At 46.6% G+C, this 24,133-nt stretch overlaps 1 protein-coding gene across 2 annotated transcripts in view; it reads right to left on the bottom strand.

Annotated features, from left to right (window-relative positions):
- The window catches only part of GNA12 (G protein subunit alpha 12), a 75,870-nt gene extending 52,321 nt beyond the window's left edge, over nt 1-23,549 (bottom strand). Inside the window, exon 1 of one of the 2 annotated variants that reach the window (XM_088798794.1) lies at nt 23,116-23,549. In XM_088798794.1, the coding sequence (XP_088654920.1) occupies nt 23,116-23,427 (312 nt within the window). In that variant the 5' untranslated portion in view covers nt 23,428-23,549. The remainder of the gene's footprint in view (nt 1-23,115) is intronic. The other variant, XM_019757537.3, reaches the window with a different exon arrangement.
- Between the last annotated feature and the right edge of the window lie 584 nt (nt 23,550-24,133).

The following is a 24,133-nucleotide window of genomic DNA, read 5'->3' as shown; positions in this document are numbered from 1 at the left end:
AAGTTTGCCAAAGTAGACTCAGAAACAGTCATCTGGGAGCTTGGCTTTTTGGATTGAGTTTATCCATGTGTAACAGGCAAGACATTTTCTGATTTTCCCACAATCGGTCAGGATGACAAACGGAGGAGTCTATGTTCATACGTCCTCAGCACACAGCAGCGGGATCTGGGTAGAGCAGAGACTTTAGGAAGCTGTTTTTATGTTTGTGGACACATTCAAAGCTCTAACATTCACCTGTACTGAGGTCACCTGAGGCTGCACACCCCCCACGTGGAGCTCTGGGACGCGGCCTATGACTCAGCCTGGCTCTGCAGCAAACAGCGAAACCTCGTGCGTTATAAATGGGTCTCAACTGCACGATCACTCTATCCAGGAACACAAGGAGTGTCTGCCCATGCCAGCCTCATCCCACCTCCCAGAGTAGAGTGGGTACTGCTCTGCCAGGTGCAGAAACAGGCAGGCAGGGCTCCTGGCCCCCGTTCAGAACTAGGTACTCAGCCTGTTCACGGATGGGGGCGCAGGTCAGCAAACTAAGGCTCCCACCTCCTGATTGTACCTGGCTTATGAGCTAAAGATGGTTCTTAGAGATGAATATTGGCATTTGATTCGATGGTACGAACACTGACTTTGAACTCCAATGATGCTAATGTTATCCCTCAAAAGAATGCCACTCTTGTCAACAGTATATGTGCAGTACAAAAGTTGCACAGTCAGCCCTCCATATCCACGGGTGCCTTACCCACAGATTCAACCAACCGCAGATAAAAAAAAAAAAAAGATATATCTGTATCTATCTATCTATCTATTTATATATATATATATAAATTCCAGAAGGTTGACCATTTAATGATTCCGTGTACCACCCATCTGCATAGCATCACACTGTACCAGGTAAGCAGTCAAGGAGTGACCCAAGTAGACGGGAGGATGGGCAGGCTACAGGAATCCACACAGAAGGGACTGGAGCACCTGAGCTTGGTGGTACCCACGGGGTCCTGGAACCAATCCCCCACGGATTCTGAGGGACAACTGTATTCAACGGTCATGATGATATTTTGGACTTCATCAGTCAGAACTCCATGGAAATTTGTTTTTCTCTCGTCCATGGGCACCTACGTACTGCCCTTGAGATGCTTCCCAACCCACAGTCTAAAATATGAGTCTCTGGCCGTTACAGAAAAAGGCTGCCGACTCTAGGGCTTTGGCTTCGTGGCTCCACGGCAAGTTTATCCAACGTGAAGAACCCTCGTGAGTGGGTGGTGAGCGTCCTCTCTCCACAGATCAGGGCTTCTCAGCCCTGCCTGCCTGTCTGAAACACCCTGATGCCCACGCTGGGCACCTCCCAAAGCTCCAGTGTCTCTACCACCCGATGGATGCCGGCCTGAACCAGGAGGGTAACACGCTGGCAGGGAAGTCACGGGTGACAACATGTTCCCAGAGCCCCAAGTCCATGGCAAGTCAGTCACCTTCGGATCATCTCCTCTCATTAATCACGAGTTCTATGTTCTGGATTGACAGCTTATCTTAACGCCTGGCTGATCCTGAAGAGCCGGCCCTCCCCCTCCCCCAGGGCTAGCTAATTCCCTCTGAGGCAAGCCCACCGACCCGGAATCCACACTCTGAACCTATCTGGCTTTTACAATCCAGGGCCAGGTCCTGGGCAACCAGGGGACACCCTGTAGCGGGAGCCTCCCACACTGCCCAACCCTTAGCTGCTCACCCTGCCTCACCCGCTCCCTCCCACAAAATACCACAAAGGCGCATGCCCACGCCGCTCCACCCCCTCTGCCTCCTGTGCACCCGAGTGGCCCCGCGTGGAATGCCCTGCCTCCTGTTTCTAGGCCCATCAGTACACACTTCTTCCTCTGTGACAGTCATTTCTGTGTCTGCATCTGTCACTCCTCTACTCTCTGTAGCACATGTCCCAATATGTGTACACACACACACACACACACACACACACGCACGCAGTGAATTCTTCATTATCTGAGTAAGGAATACAGTTTTCCAGGTCATTTAACAGCTGTGTTAACAAAGACTTCCCGAGATGCAGTACTGACAACACTAGCAAAGTTGGGACGGCACGAACGGACCCAGCAACTGCGTGTCAGAGAATATACTCCAGCGACACCTGGCCAAGGGCACTGCAGACGAGGACAAGGACACGCAGTGCTGGTCGCACAGGAAATGGAAGAGCCTAGATGTGCATTAGCAGGGGACGGATCACACATTATGGTAATTAGTGTGATGGTTAAAATGAACAAACTAGGTCTCTATGTACCTACATGGACAGAACGCAAATGTTATGCTGGGCAAGCCTATCTTTAAAATGATATACTCGAAATGTCTATAAATTCCTAAGAACACGTGAAATATATGTGTCGATCATACATACACACATAGGTAGTAAAAGTACCAGAATACAGACTGAGGGGCGGCCGGTTGGCTGAGTTGGTTAGAGCGCAGCGCTCATAACACCCAGGTCGCCGGCTCAATTCCCACATGGGCTAGTGAGCTGCACCCTCCACAACTAGGTTGAAAATAACGACTTGACTTGGAGCTGATGGCACCTGGAAAACCACACTGTTCCCCAACAAAAAATTAAAACAAACAAACAAACAAAAACAACAAAAAACCCCACAGACTGAGTGCACATCAGATTCATGACAGTGGCTGTCCCGGGAGAAAGGCAGCAGTAACAATAAAAATGAAGCTAACGGTACTGGAAGCCGTTGCTGTGTCGGGCACAAGTCTGGCAGGCGTTGCTGACGCATTCAATCCTGAGAACACCCACGAGCCAGGTACAGTCATCATCCCCACTGCACAGATGAAAACCAGGCTAGCGATGACAAAAAAGCCACTCCCACTGCTCCCAGCGAACTGAACCAGCGCCATAATGTGCCCGGCCTGCAGCCATCCTCCGGGTGACCCCGCTCTCACCAGGCCCACACACAACCCTCAGGCCCGTCACATTCCCCACTGAGGTAGGACACAGGGTGAGAAGTCAGACCATTTCACTTCTCCAGGAAAACCTCCCGATGGCTTCCCGTTGCCCCAGTTTTAAGTGGCAAATCCTAAGTAAGGTGCATAGGACTTTGTGTGACCGCCCCCGCCACCCCATCTCCAACTATTCACTCTCTCCACCCCCTGCTCACTCAGCTCTTCCCACACTGGCCTGTCTGCTGTCCCTGTGACCCCAAGCACGCCCCAGCCTCTGCAGTCACTGTCCCCTCTGCCTGGAGCAATGTCCCCCAGAAGTCAGCGTGCTTTGCTTCCTGTGCGAGTCTCAGCCAGCTGCCTGTTCCCACAGCTGCTCCCACAAGTCATCTGTGATCTGGTAAACTGCCCACCACGGCCTCTTCCTTATAACCTGATAAAGACGAAGCTGCAGCCACATCTTTACATAAGACAGAATTCCATGGGAATCACTCACCTTCTACAAAAATAGTATCTAAGCAAAAGATGCTACTCAGTGATTTTCTGACCGATGTTCTGCTTATTTCAGGCTTGAGAATTTTTGTGAAGATCTTAGATTACAGATATTCTACAAAGACGAGCTGGGAAACTAATCAGTCCGGTCTCTCGGGCTTTTCTGCAGCGATGAGACTCGGTGCCCAAGCGCTGGTGCTGCCTCAGGCAGACAGGCCATGTGCCCGAGCCCGCCCACCACACCCCTTTCAGGGACCCACGAGGTGGTGTGGGAGCAAAGATGGCAGCTCCGGCCGGTGCCACACACAAGTCACTAGAGTGACGAATAGAGATTTGCTTTTATCAGCCACTCACAGAACTCCCAAGTTGTATGAGTGACTCTGTATAAGGAAGCGAGGCTGCTAACGCCCCGCTACCTAACTGGATGGCCCCAAATGGAGCAATTCACCTCTGAACGATTTCCCCAGCGGCTAACGGCTAATCCTCTAGCTGTCCTATTTTCTGAATCCTCTGCTCTGCTCTCCCCGCCACCTTGGCAGAAGAGCTGGACACAATACGAGGTAAGCTGTCTTCCCTCCCCTGACAAGTCCACAGCACAGGCCTGGCGGCCAGGAAGCACAGCCTGGACCATCTTCCTGCTACTGAACCATGAAAAACTGTTTGTTTGTGAGGTCATCAAAGTTAAAATTGGGTTTTCAAGTTTTCAGACTTTCTCCTCAAAAAGTATTTATTCATACACACAACAAACACTTGAGGGCCCACTATGTGCCAGCACCAAGTCAGACCGTCAGCCCACGGGTGCCTGAGCCCAGGCCCCTGCGTGCCTGCCCAGGGCTGACATGCAGATGCACCGACTAGAACTATGTGAAAATGTAATACACACAGAAACAAAGAAGAGTCAGGTCAACGCCCAAATCCAGCTAAAGAATGTTAGAGTATATTTACTCAGCTTTCCTAGGCTCTGTTTTTATAACTTTATATTTAAATCTGCAAATTCTGACACTGCTCTTGGAAGCTTCTCTTCCTTTGGGATGTTCTTCTTTGTAGGTTTTGTTTGTTTCCCCTCCCCGATTCCCCTGGGACCCACCTGTCTGAACCAGCACTGTTGAGTGTCCAGTAACCACGAGTGGCAATCTAGCTTATGGCGCTGCAGGTCTGATGGCATGCTCTCACCTCCCCAATCTAAGCTGGGTTTTAAGGTGAACGTTAATGACCTGCAAAGGAGTCGAGCAAAATGCACATTCGCAACGCTCCCAAGCCCCAGGAGGGTCTATAAAACCACTCCTGAAGACACCCACTAAGAAGATGCCTCACCAGTGTATCACTGGGAGGTCCTTGTGCTCAGCCCTGGAGCCCACGCTCACCGGCAGGCAACACGGTTCAAGAGACTAGAAACCATTACCAACCACTGCTATAGCCTTGAAACAAGGATTTTAATTTCTAGTCACTTCTATACATTATTTGTAACAAAAACACAGTCGGGTCTGAGGCGTGTATGGCGGCCTTTCTGGTCCACACAGCCCAGACCGGCCCCACGCACTGAAGGCTCCTTCCTCCTACTGTGTACACTACACAGTTAAACCCAAGGGACCCGTTTCTCTGTAACTACACAGCAACAAGAGGGAACTATTTCTATAAAAGGGCTCCTTATCTAACTGAAGCACTGACAGCAGTCAGGGCATGTGTCCTGAGCCTGCAACTTCTGTGAGCTCAAGCTGAGAACATTTTGATGCTTTGGGGGACCGGTACTTGGGGAAGAGGATAGGAACAGAGGCTATGACAAAGAAGAAATGAGAACCCTAAAAAATTAGGTAATTATTTCTTTGATCTTTTAATCATGCTAATAAAAAACCTCTGCAAATTTAGAAAAACAAAACTGTTTTGGAAGCGGCCCGGTTATTACTCAAAAAAATTAGCACAATTCATTCAACAAGCACTTAGGAAAAATCTGTCACAAGGCAGGGTACAGAGATAATCAAAATGAAATCCTGAACTTCAAAGGACCTTGCATTCTAGTAGGCTACACACACAAAATTAAGGAAAGAAACAAAAAAATGTAAAAGCTTTTTGTAAACACAATAAAGTACAAACTATATATTATAGCTATAAAATACAATGCAAATAGCTGATTTTGAGGGAATAAAGGACAAGCAGTAAAACTATGTGGAGAAGGAAGCAAAGCTTTTATTTTCTATAATATATGTGCGTTCTAGAAAACAGGATGCAAACATGTCCATGAACCCTCCTTAATCAGAGAGCAATACTTACTGTATTTTGGTGAAAGGCATTCTAATGCCTGCTTCCCCCTCCCCCCAACATATGTCTTATACTCAAAATGTGCATCTTAAAACAAGAGCCCACCCGTTTTCCGGCTACACAGGTCGCAGTTGTGTATCTTCTGGGTCTCACAAGTCAGTACCTTCAGAGCACTTCCAGAATCTGACCACTTCTTCGGGTCTCTACACCTCACGCCCTGGCTTCCCCCGAGGGACGGCAGCCAACAACGCTTGAAGGTCTAAGTCAGGTGCTGTCACTCTGCCGGAAACCCACTGGAGCCCCTGGCATCTGCGCCTTCTCTGCCCCTTTCGGGGTGGTTTCCTCACTGGCTCCCAGCTGCCCTAACAGCCGGGTGTTTCCAGTGTGGGAAGTGCTCTGGTGTCTGCATGGTAACTCCCTGCCTCCCTGCGTCTGCTCAAACATCACCTCTCTCCAGCTACCCCCTCCGTCTCCCTCCCTCTGCTCCTTTCCTTTTCTCCACAGTGCTTCCCACCGTCAGACGTTTTAGAGAAGCTCCCCACACTAGCGTGTCAGCTCTGGGAGGATGGGGACTTGTTCTGGTTGTTTCTGAGGCATCCTAAGGACTGAGCACACAGGAGGTGCTCAGTAAGTCTCGGCTGATGAAATGACTTGAGGGCAGTATGGTGCCCATCCCACACTGCCATGTGACCAAGCAGGCCCATTGCGGCAGCGAGGTTGGTGCAGGTTGTCAATATTACGAATCACACTGCAGCCCATCCTTGCCATCCAGTGTGGTCTGAGGCACAGCTGCAGCACAAACCTCCCCAGGAGTCTCTCAGGCCCCGTTCCCAGCCTCTGAACTGGAATCTCATTTGCACAGGTTGCCAGGTGCCTCCATGCCCAGGGTGGAGCGAGAAGGCAGCCAGGACGCACACTGTGGGAGGCTCGTGTGCAGGTCACCGGAGCAGCGCCAGCGCCCGAGCAGGGCCTTGCGGGGACACAGCCGTCCTGACCAGCTTTCATCACCAAACTACCCTCAAAAGAGAGGTTACACCCTAAGTCAATCCAGGTTCCCGACAGGAAACTATATGGCACACTCACATTAGGGACTAATTACAAAGGTGAGGGAGCACAGGAAGGAAACTTGGGGGGATAAATACCCTGACCTCATACTCTCCCCTTCCTCTCACCTCTGGCCAGGACACCCCACTGGCCAACCAGGAGGCCGGAGAGAGGACCTGGGAGACAAACTGCAACCACTTGACACGTGGCCCCACCCACAGCACATGAGGACGCTGTCCCGCTTCCCATATTGTATGATAATATTAAGAAGCCAAGTCAAGGAAGCAGTGGTATGTGAGTCCAGAAATCCGGGGTCAAACATGTATTAGGTTGGTGCAAAAGTAATTGTGGTTTAAAGGGTTAAAAACAATTGCAAATACCGCAATTACTTTTGCACCAACCCAATACATTAGGAAATTACTGGTTGGTGGGTGAGTAATAGAAAACCAAGGACATCAACTTTTCATCATATGTTGTAAATAATGTTTCCAGTTTGTTCAACTTCATGCTCTTTTTGCCCAACAGAATATTACAAGTTGTTACAGAGTCAGAAAGATCCACCCCCCGCCTCCTCTATCATTTCTGTCTTTGGTGTCATAATTTGAAAGGCCCTTCTTATCCTGGGATCATAAAAGTACTCATCCACATTCTATTCTAGTGTTTTTATGATCCACTTTTTAACATTTTATCTTTAATCCTATGAAATAATATTAATGTACTGGAAAGGGATCTATTTTTTCCTAAACGATCAGCCATTTTCACAGCACCACTTACTCAATCATCCATCTTTCCTACTGTTTTGAACGCTTGCCTTCCGGACACCTGAAGTCCCAGGTTCGTGTGGGTCTGTTTCGGATGCTAAGCTACTGCAGTGACCCAGTCCGTCTCTTCCTGAGCCAGCACCAGCCGCTTTCATTACGGTAGCTTCATAACGCGTTACTACTTCTCATGCTAACGGCCCCCAAAACACGGCATTTTAAAGGTAATTTATTAGTTATTACCACACATTATTCATCACACAAACCTTAGAATCATTCTGTCAAGTTCCAAGAAAAATAAATTGGGATTTGACTGGTATTGTGTTGTTCGTGAACTGGTATTTTTACCGTAACAATTCCTACACACACACACACACACACACACACACACACACACAGAATCCATTTTTTCCAGTCTTTTTATGTTCTTCAGTAAAGTTTCATGACTTTCGTCATATGTTTTACTCACTGCTTGCTCATTCCTAAGTATTTTAACCTTCTTGCTGCTGTTACGAAGGGGATACTTTCCTGTTACAGGAAACCACATGCATGCACAAACGTCCACACACAAACATTTATTTTGTGCCCAGCCACTCCTGGAACTGTCTTTAATTCCAAGAACTTTTTGGACGATATTTTGGATTTACTCCTTATGTTAACTGGTCCCTTCTTTTCTAATAGCTCCACCCAACCACTTCTTCTGTTTGCCTTTCATTTAACTGACCAGGACTCCATAACATCACTGAATTACCTGGTGAGCAGCTGGCACCCGTGACTTGCTGCAGTCTGAAAGGAAAATGTCCGCACAGGAGGTAACCTTCCCTCAAGCCGACACATCTCAGGCAACCTCCTTGCTAGACATCTGTGAGTGAGTATAAGTGATCTCCTCTGGGATCACGCTGTTTATACAAACTAGGGTAAGTGACAGGATCAATGTCAAACTATTTGGGGGAAAAAGTCAAAGCAAGGAAATAATCGCCTGAGTATAAATGATAAAAAACAATACAAAATCACTATTCGTGTTTATTATGATACCAGGGGTGCCAAGAAACTGCATACGCATGACTTGTAGTCAGCATATATCGAGTATTACAATTTTAATACAGTTTATTAAACTGCACAGTTTAATACAGTTTTTTCCTTTCTTAAAACGGGTATACTTTCTTTGGCACCCTCTGTATATTACTAATTAACTATGAAAACATTGGACAAAGTTTTTTTAGAGGGCTCGATCCAAGATTTAAGTCTTTTCATCTATGTACTTCAAAAACACCTCCATGTAAAACATTCTCTTTATCCCCAATACTTTATTTTTAAGAATGTTATTTTAAAAAAATGAATGAAAGACTAGAAAAGGACCTTTTACTCTGTTGTAAGAGTTTTAATTTGTAGCAGGCATAGGAAATAGAGCTCAGGCAACTTGGTCCTATTTTTCTGAAGTTACCATGAATTAAGAAACAAGGCAAGTTTCCAATTAAAAAAAAATGCTGAAGATGCTGTGGTCTCCTCAGCAAATATTTACACATTCTGAAAATATTCAAGATTACAAAAATTCTAAAGCAAGATTCAAACCACAAATTAAGTTAAAACGCCTACAATTCCAAATGAAAACAGCCTGGTAACTACAGAGGAGGTAACATTGGGGAAGGTTCTAGATAATCACTACGATCATTAAATTACACTCCTAAGGACTCGTCCTAAAAAGTTATTATTACCGAGGCAGTCTCTAATGTTTACTGTAGAAAATATGTTTTTAAAAATAACATTCATAATTGTTTCATAGAAATGAACACTTGGGATTTTGTTATGCTCCTGATTTTTTTCTAGGTGTGGTCACATGTATTTGCACAACAGGATCACAGGACATGAACTATGTGTCCCGTGTGTGAGAGTGAGTGTTTCCCTCTGAGTTTTGCACTGTATCCCATGTGAGAGTGCACTGCAGTTTTGCTCACCTGTAACAATTTCTGTGTTTGAGTTCCCAAATCCACAAGTGATGTCACAGCACAGGAAAAACTATAAACCATTGCTGAAAACGTCATCACCACTTAAGCAATGCTCCCATTTGTTTAAAAAGATAGACGTAAGTGAATGGACAGACTCCACTGTCCCCAGCCCCATCAGGCAGGCAAGGTCTGCTAAGAGGCTGGCTGAAACGCAGCCCTGCCTTGCTTGTCTCCAGTTGCTGTGAAGCTGCCACAGTCAACAAACAAGATAGTTATGTGAAAGGGGGGTTCAAAACTGTAAAGCCACCCACATGCGAAAAGTCATCACTATTTTATCTGGTACCAAGGAGGAGCTGGGAGAAAGGCCAGTGTTCTCACTGAACTCTGTAGGTGCCTGCCCCCGAGGCCTCTTGTTCCATTATGTGTAGGCACGAGGCTAAACACCAGCAGAGAAAACCAAATGAAACCATTCCTGCTCTTGGGAACCTCAGCTTAGCAGGTGGCCCAAGAAATAAACTCTGCTCAAACAGACTTTTCTTTACTGAACAGACCTACGTCTGAAGGGCCCGCTGGCTGCAGTGGACTACAAAGGCTCACGGCTGACTCAGCGATGGGTGAAAGCACAGAAGCCCACGGCAGCCCTGCCCTGACCGTTTTTAAGGAGAGGCGAGAGGAGAACAGAGTGGCCTTGTAACGGGCAAACGCACCTGCATTTACTCCTTATGTTAACTTGGTCCCTTCTTTTCTAACTTGGTCTCTTTGTAGTGGTAGAGTTAGGAGTTGGGGAGACAGAGGAGTCTCCCCAACTCCTAACTCTACCACTACAGGGGTCAACACAGAGTCAGACAGGAGGTCCCCCCACATCAGATTACTTGTCTATTCAGTTCCTCCCGTTCCGACCTCCCTATGAGATCCACAATGGGGTCTCACTTTCAGTTTCTCATTGACTCTGCAGTTTCCCTTATTGTCTCACTTTCTTGTTTCAGCACATCCTTGACCTCTTCTTTTGTGTCATCAACACACATTATTCTTACACAATACAAAGCACTCCTGGGCCATCCACTTCTCTCAGGGATTACTTTTCTCTGGACTCGGTTTTTCCCCTGTCCTTTGCATGCTACCCTCCACACCCTTTTTTGGGATACAGTACTTGAGAGGGGCCATGCCATCCCCTTCCACTGTCTCGAGCTTAACTTCCCACCAACCTATTCCTTTCAGAAGTGCTCGAGGTCAGTTTTCCCTGACCGCATTTCTACCTTATGTGTCTTCCCAGATCAGAGCTAGAGTTTGACAGATAGCAGCTGCTTTCAAGCCATGGAGATGAGTAAAGTTGAAAACCTGTCTGGGGCCGAGCAGATTATTTTCTTCTGGAATGTCCCACACCTCAAGCTCACGTCCCCGTCTGTCACATGAGCTTTGGCTCAGCACTGTGCTCTGGAGACAGCACGTGTCCTGCCTGTGCAAGTCCCTTGGCCTCTGAGTGCTTTCCCCTAACTTGTCTCAGGGCTTATGTTCCTGAGCCCTGGGCCTGCTTCTCTCCAAACTGAAGGGTATTCGTGAGAATGTTCAGGATTGGACCAACTCACCTTCTTTCCTCAATATTACTTTTGGGGGTGGGGCAGGTCAAGAGATGCACTACACAGCCCTACAATCTTTTTGCCCCAAGCCACTGCCGTTTTTGTAGGTCAAAAAGGGCCAAATATCAGGATTTCATACAGTTCAACCTACGTGTAATAATGTTCCTTTTCTTTCCTTGATTACTTCTGGTGAATTTTTAATATTCAAAGGTAAGATTATCTAAAAAATACACACACACATTTACACGTATATGCTTATACCGATCCGATTAGGCAATGGGAGAGTCTCTATGATCCTGCCCCGTGAAACATATTCCCCGGATCTTTTCAAAGTATAAACCAACACAATCCTGTGTGTGGAGCTCAGTGGTTGCTTCCCACTGCCAGAACCACCTTGGCCAAGAAGGCCTGCAGGTCTGGTCCAAGCTCTCTCTCCCATCTCCCATCCATCACTTCTGCAGACCCTTCTTTCATTCCTTCAAAGCCTGTCTGCCACGGGGCATCTGCTCCTGGCACTCTCGGTTCCTCAGCCTGGAATTCTCCTCTTCTAGCTCACCCCAGAGCTGGTGCCTTCTCACCCTTCAGGACTTTCTATGCTTTCAGCTTCAAGTCACAGAATACCCAGTTCAAGTAGTGTGGGTGACAGGGACACCCCAGGGATAAGGAACACTCTCTTGTTCAGTGTTGTTTCTGCAGTACCTGGGTAATCTCTTGTGGAACTAAAAGAACACTCAAAGCTATCACGTAGAAGGAGGGTGTGTGTCTTGGGTTGCTCCACTCCACAAAACACGATGACAAAAGGGTCCAAGTGTTTCAGTCACCCTAGCAGCTCAAGGTCAAGGAAGCATTTTCAGTGAGGTGAGAGGCAGCCATCACAAGTCCCTGACCTAAGAGCTGCTTGAGTGAAGGCTTTAATAGCATCCGTGACACCTGTTGTATGGGGGCGTCTGTGTGTGTGGGGGGGTGGGGGGTTAGAAACGCAGCAACTCCAAGGTTCCGTCAAACTCTAACATTTCACATAAACCGTAAGCACCACTGGTATTCTTGATCAGTTCTGTTTTGCATCAGCAAACAGAAGGCGATGGCTTCCTTCAGGCACAACTACATTTATCCTAAAATAATGATCAGTTTGCTATTTCCGCTCATCACAGGAAAAGACCCAGAGTTTAGATGTCAACAGGGATTTCCAGCCTAGCAGGTGACCCCAGCAAAGTCATATTCAGTGAGTTCCAGTCTTTCTTGTTCCGCTCCTGAGTCTAGAATCAATTTGGAAATTAAAACAGTCAGAAAGATGGGAGATTAAAATCCCGGCTTTCTTACTAGTGGAGACTTTGGTGTTAGATTTGCAGCCACGTAGGCCTGCTCACTGGCACAGCTGGATCAAGGCTGTCGGGGCTGCTCCGACAGCTGACGGCACCAAGAAAAAGGCAGCACGCTCCCTGGGCGGGCGACTCCTGGGGCCAGAACCGAGAGGCTGGGCCCGGGGTGCTCCCTTCTTGCTGCCAAACTCACCAGCCAAGCAGCTCACTCCTCTCTGCTGAACAAGGGTGTGGGGCACTGCGAGAGAAGGCGAGACCTTACTGTAGTTGAGATGCCTCCGCATGGACGATGCGGCGGGAGAAGGAAAATCCTTCTACCTGCGCAAACCGCCAACCTAACCTTGCCAGGTTACTGAGAGGCTCAAACAGGTAACAGGTGCTTTCAACACAAAAACCCGAAAGCTCTGGATCCAAAGAGACGGCATTACTCCTGGCAGGCAGATTCTGCAGCATCTCGCACACAAACACACACTTGGTAAGTGTTGCTGATACTTCCTGTTGTTGGCTGCACGAGATGCTGCCTTTAGTGACACGTCTACTTCAGCGACGTGTTCTGGGGGCTTTGTGTTTGCTTCAAAACAACCTTGTCACTTTGGAGTCACATAACTGTACTGAGAAGAAGGTAAATGACCAGCTAATCTCTCCGAGACCACCTCCTCCTTTCCCACATCACTCCACACTGTTAATACAGTTTTTAATCCACGTTTATCTAATCATCGAATCCTCAGGAACACATTTCCTTTCCCCATCCTAAAACTAATTATGAAACTTCGTTTCCTTGAAAAAACAGTGTTTTGAGCCATCTCATGTGTGCCAGCAACCAGACACAGAGCTGAGTATTAGTGGAGGGCAGATGGAAAACGGCTCAGGGGCGCCGTCAGAATGCCCACAGCAGGAACCAGCAGCGACAGAGACGGTAGCACTCGCCTCTCCTTCCTCGGTAATGTCAAGTGTTCCGCTTGGCGCACTGTACCCTGTCTGCAAAGACAAACACGATGATACCCTGCCAGTGAATGCCATCTGCACACAGGGTGTTGGGTCAGTGACTGTGGAAGTGCCCTCGCCTTGAGCGATGCCGATCACTGAACTGCTGTCACCAGTCTCTCCACAGCCTGGGAGCTGACTCGGCCCCAGGACGCCTACTGCACACTTGTCCACACAGCTCTCATCAGACCTCCATTCAGAGTCTGGACGGCCCCCCACCCTTCCAGTGACTTACCCAGGGACGTCCTCTCCTGTCCCCTCGCCTGTTTCCCATCCCCACAGACGCCAGCTAGGAAGACAGGCGCCATGACAGGAGGGCAGGCGGCTGTGTACGCTTCCCCCAGCACCACACACAGCACAGCGCCCAGCTCCCAACACGGGACGGGCCTTCCCCAGATGTGGCAGGGAGCCTCCATCTGATTGTCCCAGACGGGCACTCAGGGGCTCGGTGGAACCCACACCGTGCACGACCACCAGCACACTCCGAGGTCATGGCAGTATTCATACCGCACAACACACAAATCCTGAGTCTCAGTGTTCCCTGGGCTTAGAGTTTCTGCACAACTCAGTTTAAGCAGATACCTGACTACCTGAGGCCTGGGTGGCCTGGCTACCACCAGCAGACATTCATGGAGGTCAGCCTTCACGCTGAGTCTGATGGAACAGGGCCATTTGACCAGGTTGGTGCCAGGGCTTTTAGGATGGCCAGTCCAATGGATGCCAAGTTCAGAGAGAGGGGCTGTCTACTTGGCCTCGGCTCCCTTAACAAAGCAGGCGCAGGAACGTTTCCTCCCCTTGGCATCCAGAACCTGTGCTCCCACTTGCGAATGCCCCCAAGAGTAACAACTGTCCCTTTCCTGTCCCATGGATGCCGCCCTTCCAAAGCAAAGTGCCAAGCAGACTGAGCCCCCAAAGCAGTGTAGCGCTGGCTTCTCTAACCACCACCTACGCGGAATGCAGGTTACCATTTCCTTTCCGAAGCCAGTGTACCAGGACCTACCTCAACACCAGCCAATGTGGGGGACAGACGACTGTCTCGATCACAGAAGAAGCATTCAGAGACTCATCTGTCACACAGTCAGCAACTATTCCTCATGTTTTCTTCACTCTAAAAGGGCAGTCAGCTGAAACTGAGCAGCTGCATCGTCCAGCCCACTTGACAGCAAATGCGAGGAGGACTCCACTGCTTTTGTTTAAATACAAACAAACTACAATAGTTTTAACATGAAATAAACCAGGCTGTCTTGAAGGGATGCCCTTCAGGTGAGGCAGGTTAAGCACCAGAGCCATTACACAACATCCGCGTCCTCGGCTTGCAGATCACCCTGTAATTATATCCCCAGATAAGCCTAAGTTCAAATCTCCTTTCCATTAGAACGACAGGATCCATGCCCACTGTCAACTCTGTAATAACAGAAAAGAAGGACGTGCTGTCAACACAACACTATTTAGCATCAAGTACAGTGTATTCCAAATCTCCCATGACGACTAAAGGTCAAATACTGCTCCCCTAAAACAGATTTGGTGACAATAATCAACACGTCACCCTGAAAGCGGGAGAAGCCCAATCCTCCGTGTGCCCCGAATCCCCAACAAGGGCCACAGGGGCCTCTGCAGTTTGGATCCGACGGAAAACGCTGTTTTTGCTTTGGGACATTACTGAAGGGTCAATCCCACGTGTCCAAGCGTGAAAGTAAGCCTGCTTGCTTAAATGCAATTGCCAGCAGGCAATAAAAACCTAACTCCATCCCACACCCCAAGCACATTTACACTTCTGCTCTCAGGCAGACCCCCTGCAGCTTCAAGGCCGAAGGGATTCTTCTCACCCAGGAAACAGACTCTGTGTGCTCCAAACACACAATAGCAGTGGAGGCTTCTCCAAAGTCCTATTCATCTGAGCAACAAGTAAACATGACACAGCAAACCATTCTAAGAAAACAAAAAAGATTTCAATGTATAAAAATTTGACACAATCTTACATATTTTACAACAAAGTTCTTAAATTGCCGTCCATAGAGCACGTAGGCCCACTCTGGGATTTAGGACGCCCAGGGAACTCCCAGAAACTACATGCACGTGTATGAATTTTCGAGGGAGGAGATCCACAGCTAGAGCATTGTGACCACAGGTCTCTAGCAAGCCACCACATCATAACTCCTCCTTTATGCTAGAATGTTCCATCCCGCTCCTATACTCATTCTTCTTTAATACCTCTACCGATTAGAAGTCTCTGTCTTAACTGATACACAAACCTACAGCGTTGAGATGGTCTCATTTGTGTGTCTTCTCCACCTGCTGAAATCCTAGAGCCTTCAAAGGCCAGGTCAAACCACACTTCCCTGACAGGCTTTTCCAGATACCTCAGCCAGAATGACTCTTCCCTGCTGTGCAGTGAACTGCCACTCCACCTGTAATGTACAGTGGCACTTCTCACTCAGACTCCACACTAAAGTTACCAGTGCACCCATCTCTGCAGAGTTCTTCAAGGGCAGAGACTGGCAGCATTCACCATTAAATATCCCTCCCCCACCAGCACCTGGCACAGCGCCTTGGGTATATGGTCAAAAAGTATGTTGAACTGAATTCTTCTGTTTTGGTGTCAACAAGAGATCACTAATTTTAATCATCTAATTCTTCCCGGGTTTCTAAATCATGAGTACATATGTACACAAGCAAGCTCCACTTTGGGGCAGTTAACTGATACATCCACGCAATTATGACATCCTGATTTCTAGTCCCCGTAGCAAAGGACCTTGACACAGCTAACATTTTATTTACTTCTAACTGGATGTGAAATTCAGTACTTAAGCAGAGCTCTTGGAATCACAGATGAGGCTGTGGAAGGACTGCGCAATGAAGGCAAGCTGGTCTGAGGCCTCCACACAAATCTCCAGGCGCTCCCCATCGCCAGAAGCTTTGTTACACAATTTCTGAAACACCAAAGACATGACCTTTAAGGACAGGCCACTCAGGAAGGGAGAGACTGTCATTTTTCAGGTTATAAAAACAAAAAGGAGTAGGAAGTCTTAATGGGAATATTTGCAGGAAGTCAAAGCAACTAGTAGATTCAGATAATCCATGCAGAGGATAGTGTGAGGTAATGAAGTTAAACAAATGATATGTTCAAATTCAGGAACAACTGTGATCATGAAGGAAGAGCCTTGAACCTGGAATCAAAGGACCAGGATGACGGAGACTCCTAGCTCCGCTACGATGGAGCAGCTCCACTCCTCCCAGCCCTGCCCCTTACAAGTAAAAGTGCTCTAGACCGGATACAACCAACAAGCACAGAGAAGAAGGTGGGAAGAACAAAAGAAGTGTCAGCTGTGAATTCTATAGCTGACAAAGATGCCCTTCAAGAATGAAGGGGAAACAAAAACATTCTTGGATGAAGGGAAGCTGAGAGAATTTGTTGTAAGCAAACCCACCCTTAATGAATGGCTAAGGGAAGTTGTCCAACCAGAAAGAAGGTAACAGGAGAAGGCTTGGAACTTCAGGAAGGAAAGAACATTCTCAAAATAGGTAAAAACAGAGGTAAGTATAACAAACTGTCCTTTTCGTGAGGTTTTAAATCATATTTGATGATTGAAATAAAACCAACTGATGTGGTGCTCAAATTATAATAAGAAATAAGACATTTAAATTAAAAATGTGGGGAGCATAAAGAGATCTAATTGCAAGAAAGTTTCCAAACTTCACTTAAAGTTGTAAAACACAGATTCCGGTAGACTGGGATAAGTTATGTATGTATATTGTAAACCCAGAGCAACCATCAAGAAAACAATATGGAGCTTTGATACACTCAAAAGCCAATCGTCAATCAAAGAAGGAATCCTAAAACATGTTTAAATAACCCACAGGAAGGTAAGAAACAGAAAAACAAAACATAAAAAAATACCAAAATGAGACTTACACCCTAACATATTAATAATTACTTTATCTTAACTGTAAATGATCTAAATACACAAATTAATTGACAGATCAGCAGAGTAGATAAAGAAAATATTATGTAACAATATGCTGTCTGTAAGAAACTCACTTAAACACAACATGAGTAAGTTAAAAGTAAAAGTATGGGGGCGGCTGGTTAGCTCAGTCCTTAGAGCCCTGTGCTCTTAACCACAAAGTTGCCAGTTCGATCCCCACATGGGCCAGTGAGCTGTGCCCTCCACAACTAGACTGAAACTACTTGACTTGGAGCTGATGGGTCCTGGAAAAACACACTTAAAATAAATAAATAAATAAATAAATAAATAAAAGTAAAAGGATGGAAAAAACATATATCATGAAAGCATTCATAAAAAAAAAGAGAAGTGGCTATGCTAAAATATCAGATAAAGTAGACCTCAGAGCAAAGAAAAGTACTAGAGCCAAAGAAGGACATTACATAATGACAAAAGGATCAATCCATCAGGAAGACATAATACAAAATGTTTACACACCACACAATAGTCTCAACCTACTTGAAGCAAAAATTGATTGAGCTAAAGGAAAAATAGACAAACCCACAATTATACAGTTGACTCTTGAACAGTAAGGGTTTGAAATGCCCAGGTCCACTTATATGCAGATTTTTTTCCCATGGATACTGTAAATGTATTTTCTTTTCTATATGAATTTCTTAACATTTTCTTTTCTCTACCTTACTTTATTATAAGAATACAGCATGTAACATACAAAGTATGTGTCACTCAAAGTTTATGTTATTGGTATGGCTTCCAGTCAACAGTAGACTATTAGTGCGTAAGTTTTGGGGAGTCAAAGGTTATGCGTATTTTTGACTGTGCAGAGGGTCAGCACCCCTAACTGCCCGTTGTTCAAGGGTCCGCTGTAATTGGAGGCTTCAACACCTCACTGCTCTGACTGCGCAACAGAACCACTAAATCAAGAAGGATACAGAGGAATACAACACCACTGCCAACCAACAGGATCCATTTCCCCAAATATCAGAACACACCTGTTTTCACGTGTCCATAGAACATTTACCACCACAGTCCCACAGAATATATACCAAGATATACCATATCTGGGCCAGAAAACAAACCTCAACAAATTTAAAAGAATCGAAATCATACAAAGTATGCTCTCTGACAACAATGGAGTCATAGAAATCAATAACAGAAAGATAACAGGAAAACCTCTAAACTCTTAGAAACTACAACACTTCTAAATAACACACTTCTAAATAACACACTTCTAAATAACCCATGGGGCAAAGAAGACATTTCAAAAGAAACAAAAATGCATGTGAAACTAAATAAAAATGAAAATACAACATATCAGAATATGTGGACACAGCTAAAGCAGTGCTGAGGAGGAAACTTAGAGCACTTAAAACGCTTACGTTAGAATAATAAATAATAAGTAAATAATCAAAGTCTCTATTTCAGGAAACTAGGAAAAAAGAGCAAAATAAATCCAAAGGAAGTAGAAGGAAGGAAATAATAAAGAGAAAAAAAATGCAACTGAAAACAGAAAAACCATAAAGAAAAATCAGTGAAACAAAAAGCTGGTTCTTCAGGGGGGGAAAAAAAAAGAACTCTAATAAACCTCAAGGAAAACTGACAAAAATAAAAAGAAGACACAAATCACCAACATCAGGAAAGAAACAGAAGATATGACTACTCTCACCACTCTAATTCAACATAATACTGCTGCAGTGAGGCAAGAAAAAGAAATAAAAGGCATACTTATTGGGAAAGAAAAAATAAAGCTGTCCCTATTTGCAGATAACATGACGATGTATATAGAACATTCCAAAGACATTCCAAAGAACGTACAGGAAAGCCTGAGAATCAATAAGTATACTTAGCAAGGTCACAGGATAAAAGATTGAGACACAAATATCAATCACATTGTTGTATATTAATAATGAGCATTTGGAAGCTGAAAATAAAAGCACAGTATCATTTAAAATTGCTCCAAAGCAAACAAAATACTTTAATATGAATATCACAAAGCACATACAGGATCTATATGCTGATAATGATGAACAAAAAAATCAAAGATGACCTAAATAAACAAAGGCATACCACCTTCATGGATTGGGAGACACCACAGGAGACATGTCAATTCTCCCCAAACTGATCTACAGGTTTAATACAATTGCTATCAAAATGCAAGCAAAGTTTTTTTAGACATAGACAAACATATTCTAAAATTTAGTGGAAAGGCAAAGGCCCTAGAACAGATAAGCAATCTTGAAAAACAAAAAAATGGGAGAAATCATTATCTGATATTAAGGCCTACTATGTGGCTACAGTAATCAATCAACAAACAGTGTAATACTGGCAGGAGAGACATACAGATTGGTGGAATGGAATAGAGAACCCAGAAATAGACTCACACTGATTTTTGACAAAGGTGCAAAAGCAATTCAATGGAAGAAAGTCTTCAACAGATGTTGCTGGGACAATTGGATATCCACAGGCAAAAAAAACAAAAACACAAAAAAATCCTTGACCTTATAAAAAAATTAACTTGAAATGGATCAGGGACTTAAATTTAAACGGTAAAACTTTTAGGAAAAAAATAGGAGAAAAATCTTTGGGACCTAGAGCTAGCCAAAGAGTTCTTAGACTTGTCATCAAAAGCATAAGCCATAAAAGAAAAAAATTGATAAACTGTAAATCAAAATTAAAAATTTTGCCCTGTGAAAGACAGACAGATGAAAAGAAAAACTACAGAACTACATAGTGGAAGAAAATATTTGCAAACCATATATTTGACAAAGGACTAGTATCTATGCTATATAAAGAATTCTTAAAATTCAACAACAAAAAAACGAGCAACCTAATCAGAGAACAGGTAAAAAACATGAAGAGCCATTTCACCAAAGAGGATGTACAGATGGCAAATATGCACATGAAAAGATGTTCAACACCATTAGCCATGAGGGAAATGTAAATTAAAATGGCAATGAGATAGCACTTACACACCTATCAGAATGGCTGAAAGAAAACTCAGTGACGACACCAAATGCTGGCAAGAATGTGGGGAAACTGGATCACTCCTACACTGCTGGTGAGAATGGAAAATGGTGTAATCACTTTGGAAACAGTTTGGCAGTTTCTTATAAAACTAAACACGCAACTACCGTACACTGAGCAATTTTACCCCAGATACATGAATATTTATGTACATATAAAAATGTTCATAGAAGATTTATTCATAATAGGCAGAAACTGGAAAAAAAACCCCAGATATCCTCCAACTTGTAAATGGTGAAATGGTGCACTGTGGTAAATCCACACCACGATACTACTCAACAATCAAAAGACATGAACTGTTGATTATCGATACACGCAACAACTTAGGTGAATCACCCACGAATTATGCTGAGTGATAAAAGCCAATTCCAAAAGGTCACATTCTGCACGAATCCACTTACACTCCTGAAATGATAAAATTACAGAACTGGAGAATAGATGTGTTACTGCCAGGGTGAGAGAGGAGGAGAGGGGAGGGAGTGGCTATAAAAGGAAGGAGGAGGGAGCCATCCTTATGGTGATGGGAATGTTCTGCATCTTTTGCAATGTCAATATACTGGCTATAACATTGTACAACAGTTTTGCAAGATACTACCATGGAGGGTAACTGGGTAAGAAGGGACATGGGATCGCTGTATTACTTCTTACAAGTACACAGGACTGTATAATTATCTCAACACTAAATCCTTGTTTAAACACAAATGTTATTCTGAACAGTATCATTCAAATGCCCACTATTAAAACCACCACAAAGCAATTTATTTAAAAAGTCTCTTCCCAAAGTGATCTGTCCAAACAAAGATGGGGGAGGGTAATTTTTGGTTTTAGATTGAAAGCTAAATCTAACTGGTTATTGACATGGTCACAACAAATAAAGTGAGCTTAATATGGAACGACAATTTAATAAAAAAGGCGGGAGGGAAAATAGGATACTGGTTAACAAACGGTTTCTGTTGATAAAGAAATCAGTAAAAGGTAATGTTTGTAGGCATCGGGAAAAGGTTAAGACTGAGTTTTCTAAAACACACTTATACACTGATTTAGATTTAAGATTCTATGTTTCTAAATATTTTTTTCTGGCTCCTGAATTTTAAGAAACTAGGAGACAATCAGCCAAATCTTTATGCGCTTATACATGCCTGGTTTGGAGGTCCAGAAAGGCAGCAAAAATAAAACCCGGCTCAGCGACAGAGCAAAATAACCAAATGCACTTTGCCCCAGATGATGAGGGGAATTTTAAACACTGTCTTTCCCCTGCATCACCCTGGGCACCCAGCCTTTAAAGATGAAGTACTGGACCGGAGCTCTGACTCAGACAGACTTTTGGAAGAGGTGAAAAGGAAAAGGGGGTTTTATTGTTCACATTATTCTCTTCCTGTCATGATCCTTAAAAGAGCTATTTCTATCATAACGAAATATTTGAACAACAGATACATAACGTGGGAATACCGGTACGAGGCTCCCGACGCTGTCCTGGAAAAGGAAGGCGGCAAGTCTGGGGCCCCGAGTCCCAGCATCCAGGTCCCAGGGAGGCGCCTCTTCATCGCCAAGGCCGGAAGCTTCCTCGTGGGTGAAGTGAAAGAAAAATGTGCCAGATGGGTTCTACAGCCTTTGCTAAATTTAAAGTCCCTCCGGCACTACAAAATCTAGTCTGCAGGCAGCTTTCTGGTGGGACAAGCTTTGCTCTTACCCGCTTTGAGACAAGTTCCTCATACCTGCAATTTGGTTTCCCCAAAATGGGCCTGGGAAAGTTAGGTGAGGGGCAAGGACAGGGTGATGAGAAACAAACACAGAAAAAAGGAAATGACCGTGTCTGGGCGCAGCAGAAACACCACTTTCCCATCGTTCATTTTCTCCAGATTCCCTTTTTTCAGGGGCCTTCACCACAGGCTCACAGTAGAGAAATTAGAACCCAGACTTTCTGTCAACTTTACAGGTTTCTTTCACAAATAAACTGCAAAGAATAAAAACCGAGCAAGAGACAGAAGGAGAACCCGGAGATTATACACCACTTAAGAGGTATATTAACAATTACAATGCAAAGATTTAATGTGCACCTTGATACAAACAACACAATCATGCGCAATAAAGGAAATCGGAACACTGGCTGGATATCTGATATTAGGAATTATACTGTTAGGTTTGATATCGGTACTGTGGTTATGTCTTTTGAAGGAGGCCTTATCTTTGGGCAAATATTTCCTAATGTAATTACACACCGTCCGTGATTTGCTTCAAAACCACAGGGGCGGGGGCACAGGTGACACAAGACCGGCACTGAATCGATCACTGTTGAGGCCGGGGGGTGGCGCAGGTCGCCGTCCTCGTCCGCTCTGTACACGTTAGAAATTCTCCCGATGAGCAGTTAACAGGGGGAGGCTTGGGGCCAGTTTCCTCGGAGTTTACACCGCTCGTCCGCACTGACCGGGAGGGCCAGGCAGGCCGGACGGGGACGGGCACGCGCAGATGCCACCGTGCAGGGGCGCGACCGTCGGGGGGTCCAGGAGGGGCCCCCACTACCGACACCCCTCCCGTCCCTCCAAACCCCCTGAAGCGGGCCAGCTCGTCCACGTGCACGGCCCCCAAGTCCCCTACAAGGGCAGAAGCGACGACATCAAGCCGACGGGGAGACGGGGCGCGCAACCTTGGCCAGCTCCCCAGAGCTGGGGGCACCTGGGCGGCCGGAGCGGCACCCCGCCCGGGGGCAGACAAAGGCGTGGGCCGTCGTCCCGGCCCGGCGCGGGGGTCGGCCGGGCCGCACGTGCGCGCACCTGGGCGCAGGTGTGCGGGCGGGGACGCGGGGACACACGCACCTTGAGGATGTTGTCGAAGATGGTGTCGCGGAACTCGAGCAGCGCCTTCTGGTCGAACTCGCGACCGTGGATGATGCGCATCTGCTTGAGGAAGGTGGACTTGCCGCTCTCGCCCGCGCCCAACAGGAGGATCTTGACGAGGCGCCGCACGGCGCGCCGCTCGCGAGCCAGCCCGGCGTCGATGTCCCGGCTGCGCCGTCGCGCCTCACGCTCCGCGTCGCGGGCCCCGCCGCCGCCCGCTCTGCGCTCGCGGGCCCCGCCGGCCTCGGCCGGCAGCAGGCAGCGGCTGAGGGTCCGCACGACGCCGGACATGGCCGCTCAGGCCATGGATCCCGCCGCGGGCGAGGCGAGCCCCGCGCCGCAGCCGGCCGCTCCCTCAGGCCGCGTCCGCCGCCGCCGCCCCGAGGCCCGCTCTCGCCCGCCGCTTGGCCCCGGCGGAGGGGCGGGGCGGCGCTGCTCGGGGCCCGAGGATTGGGCAGACTGCCGCCCATACGGACGAACGCGCCTTCCGATTGGGCCATGCCACGCCGAGAGGCGGGCATCTCTCCGGCCCTCGGGGCGGGATCGGCGCCGAAAGAGGCGGGATCTTTGGGGTGGGGGCGCTCCCCATTGGACACCCACGCCGAGGTCCTTTCTTTCAGAATGAAAGGGAGGTGGGGTCATCGGAAAGGCGGAGCGGCCGCCCGCTATGACCAATTATAATTGCTCTGAGGCCACGTCAATCACGGAAAATGGGCTTGGGATTGGGGAGTTTCGCTAAACGGGGCGGGACCAGAAGTGCCAGGTGTACAGAAAGAGTTCTCCTGGGTTTTCAGGTTAGCTCAACCTGTGAGACCAGGAGGTCTGCAGAATGCTCTCGGCGTTGCCCCAAAGCTAGGGTATGCCGATAAGAGGTCCAACTGCTCGTCTTATGTTTACAGAGAAAGCTGTTCTTAAACTATTATTCTTCCAGAAACGCCGGGGGATGGGGGGGATGGGCCATACATTCCGGACAAATGCCCCCTTTGAGAGCGGCATA

The sequence above is a fragment of the Rhinolophus sinicus genome, chromosome 5, assembly GCF_057876585.1.
Source record: "Rhinolophus sinicus isolate RSI-liver-muscle chromosome 5, RSI-T2T, whole genome shotgun sequence".
Taxonomy (NCBI): Eukaryota; Metazoa; Chordata; class Mammalia; order Chiroptera; family Rhinolophidae; genus Rhinolophus; species Rhinolophus sinicus.
The sequence above is the reverse complement of the archived record's forward strand: the minus strand, read 5'-3'. Positions and strand labels throughout refer to the sequence as shown.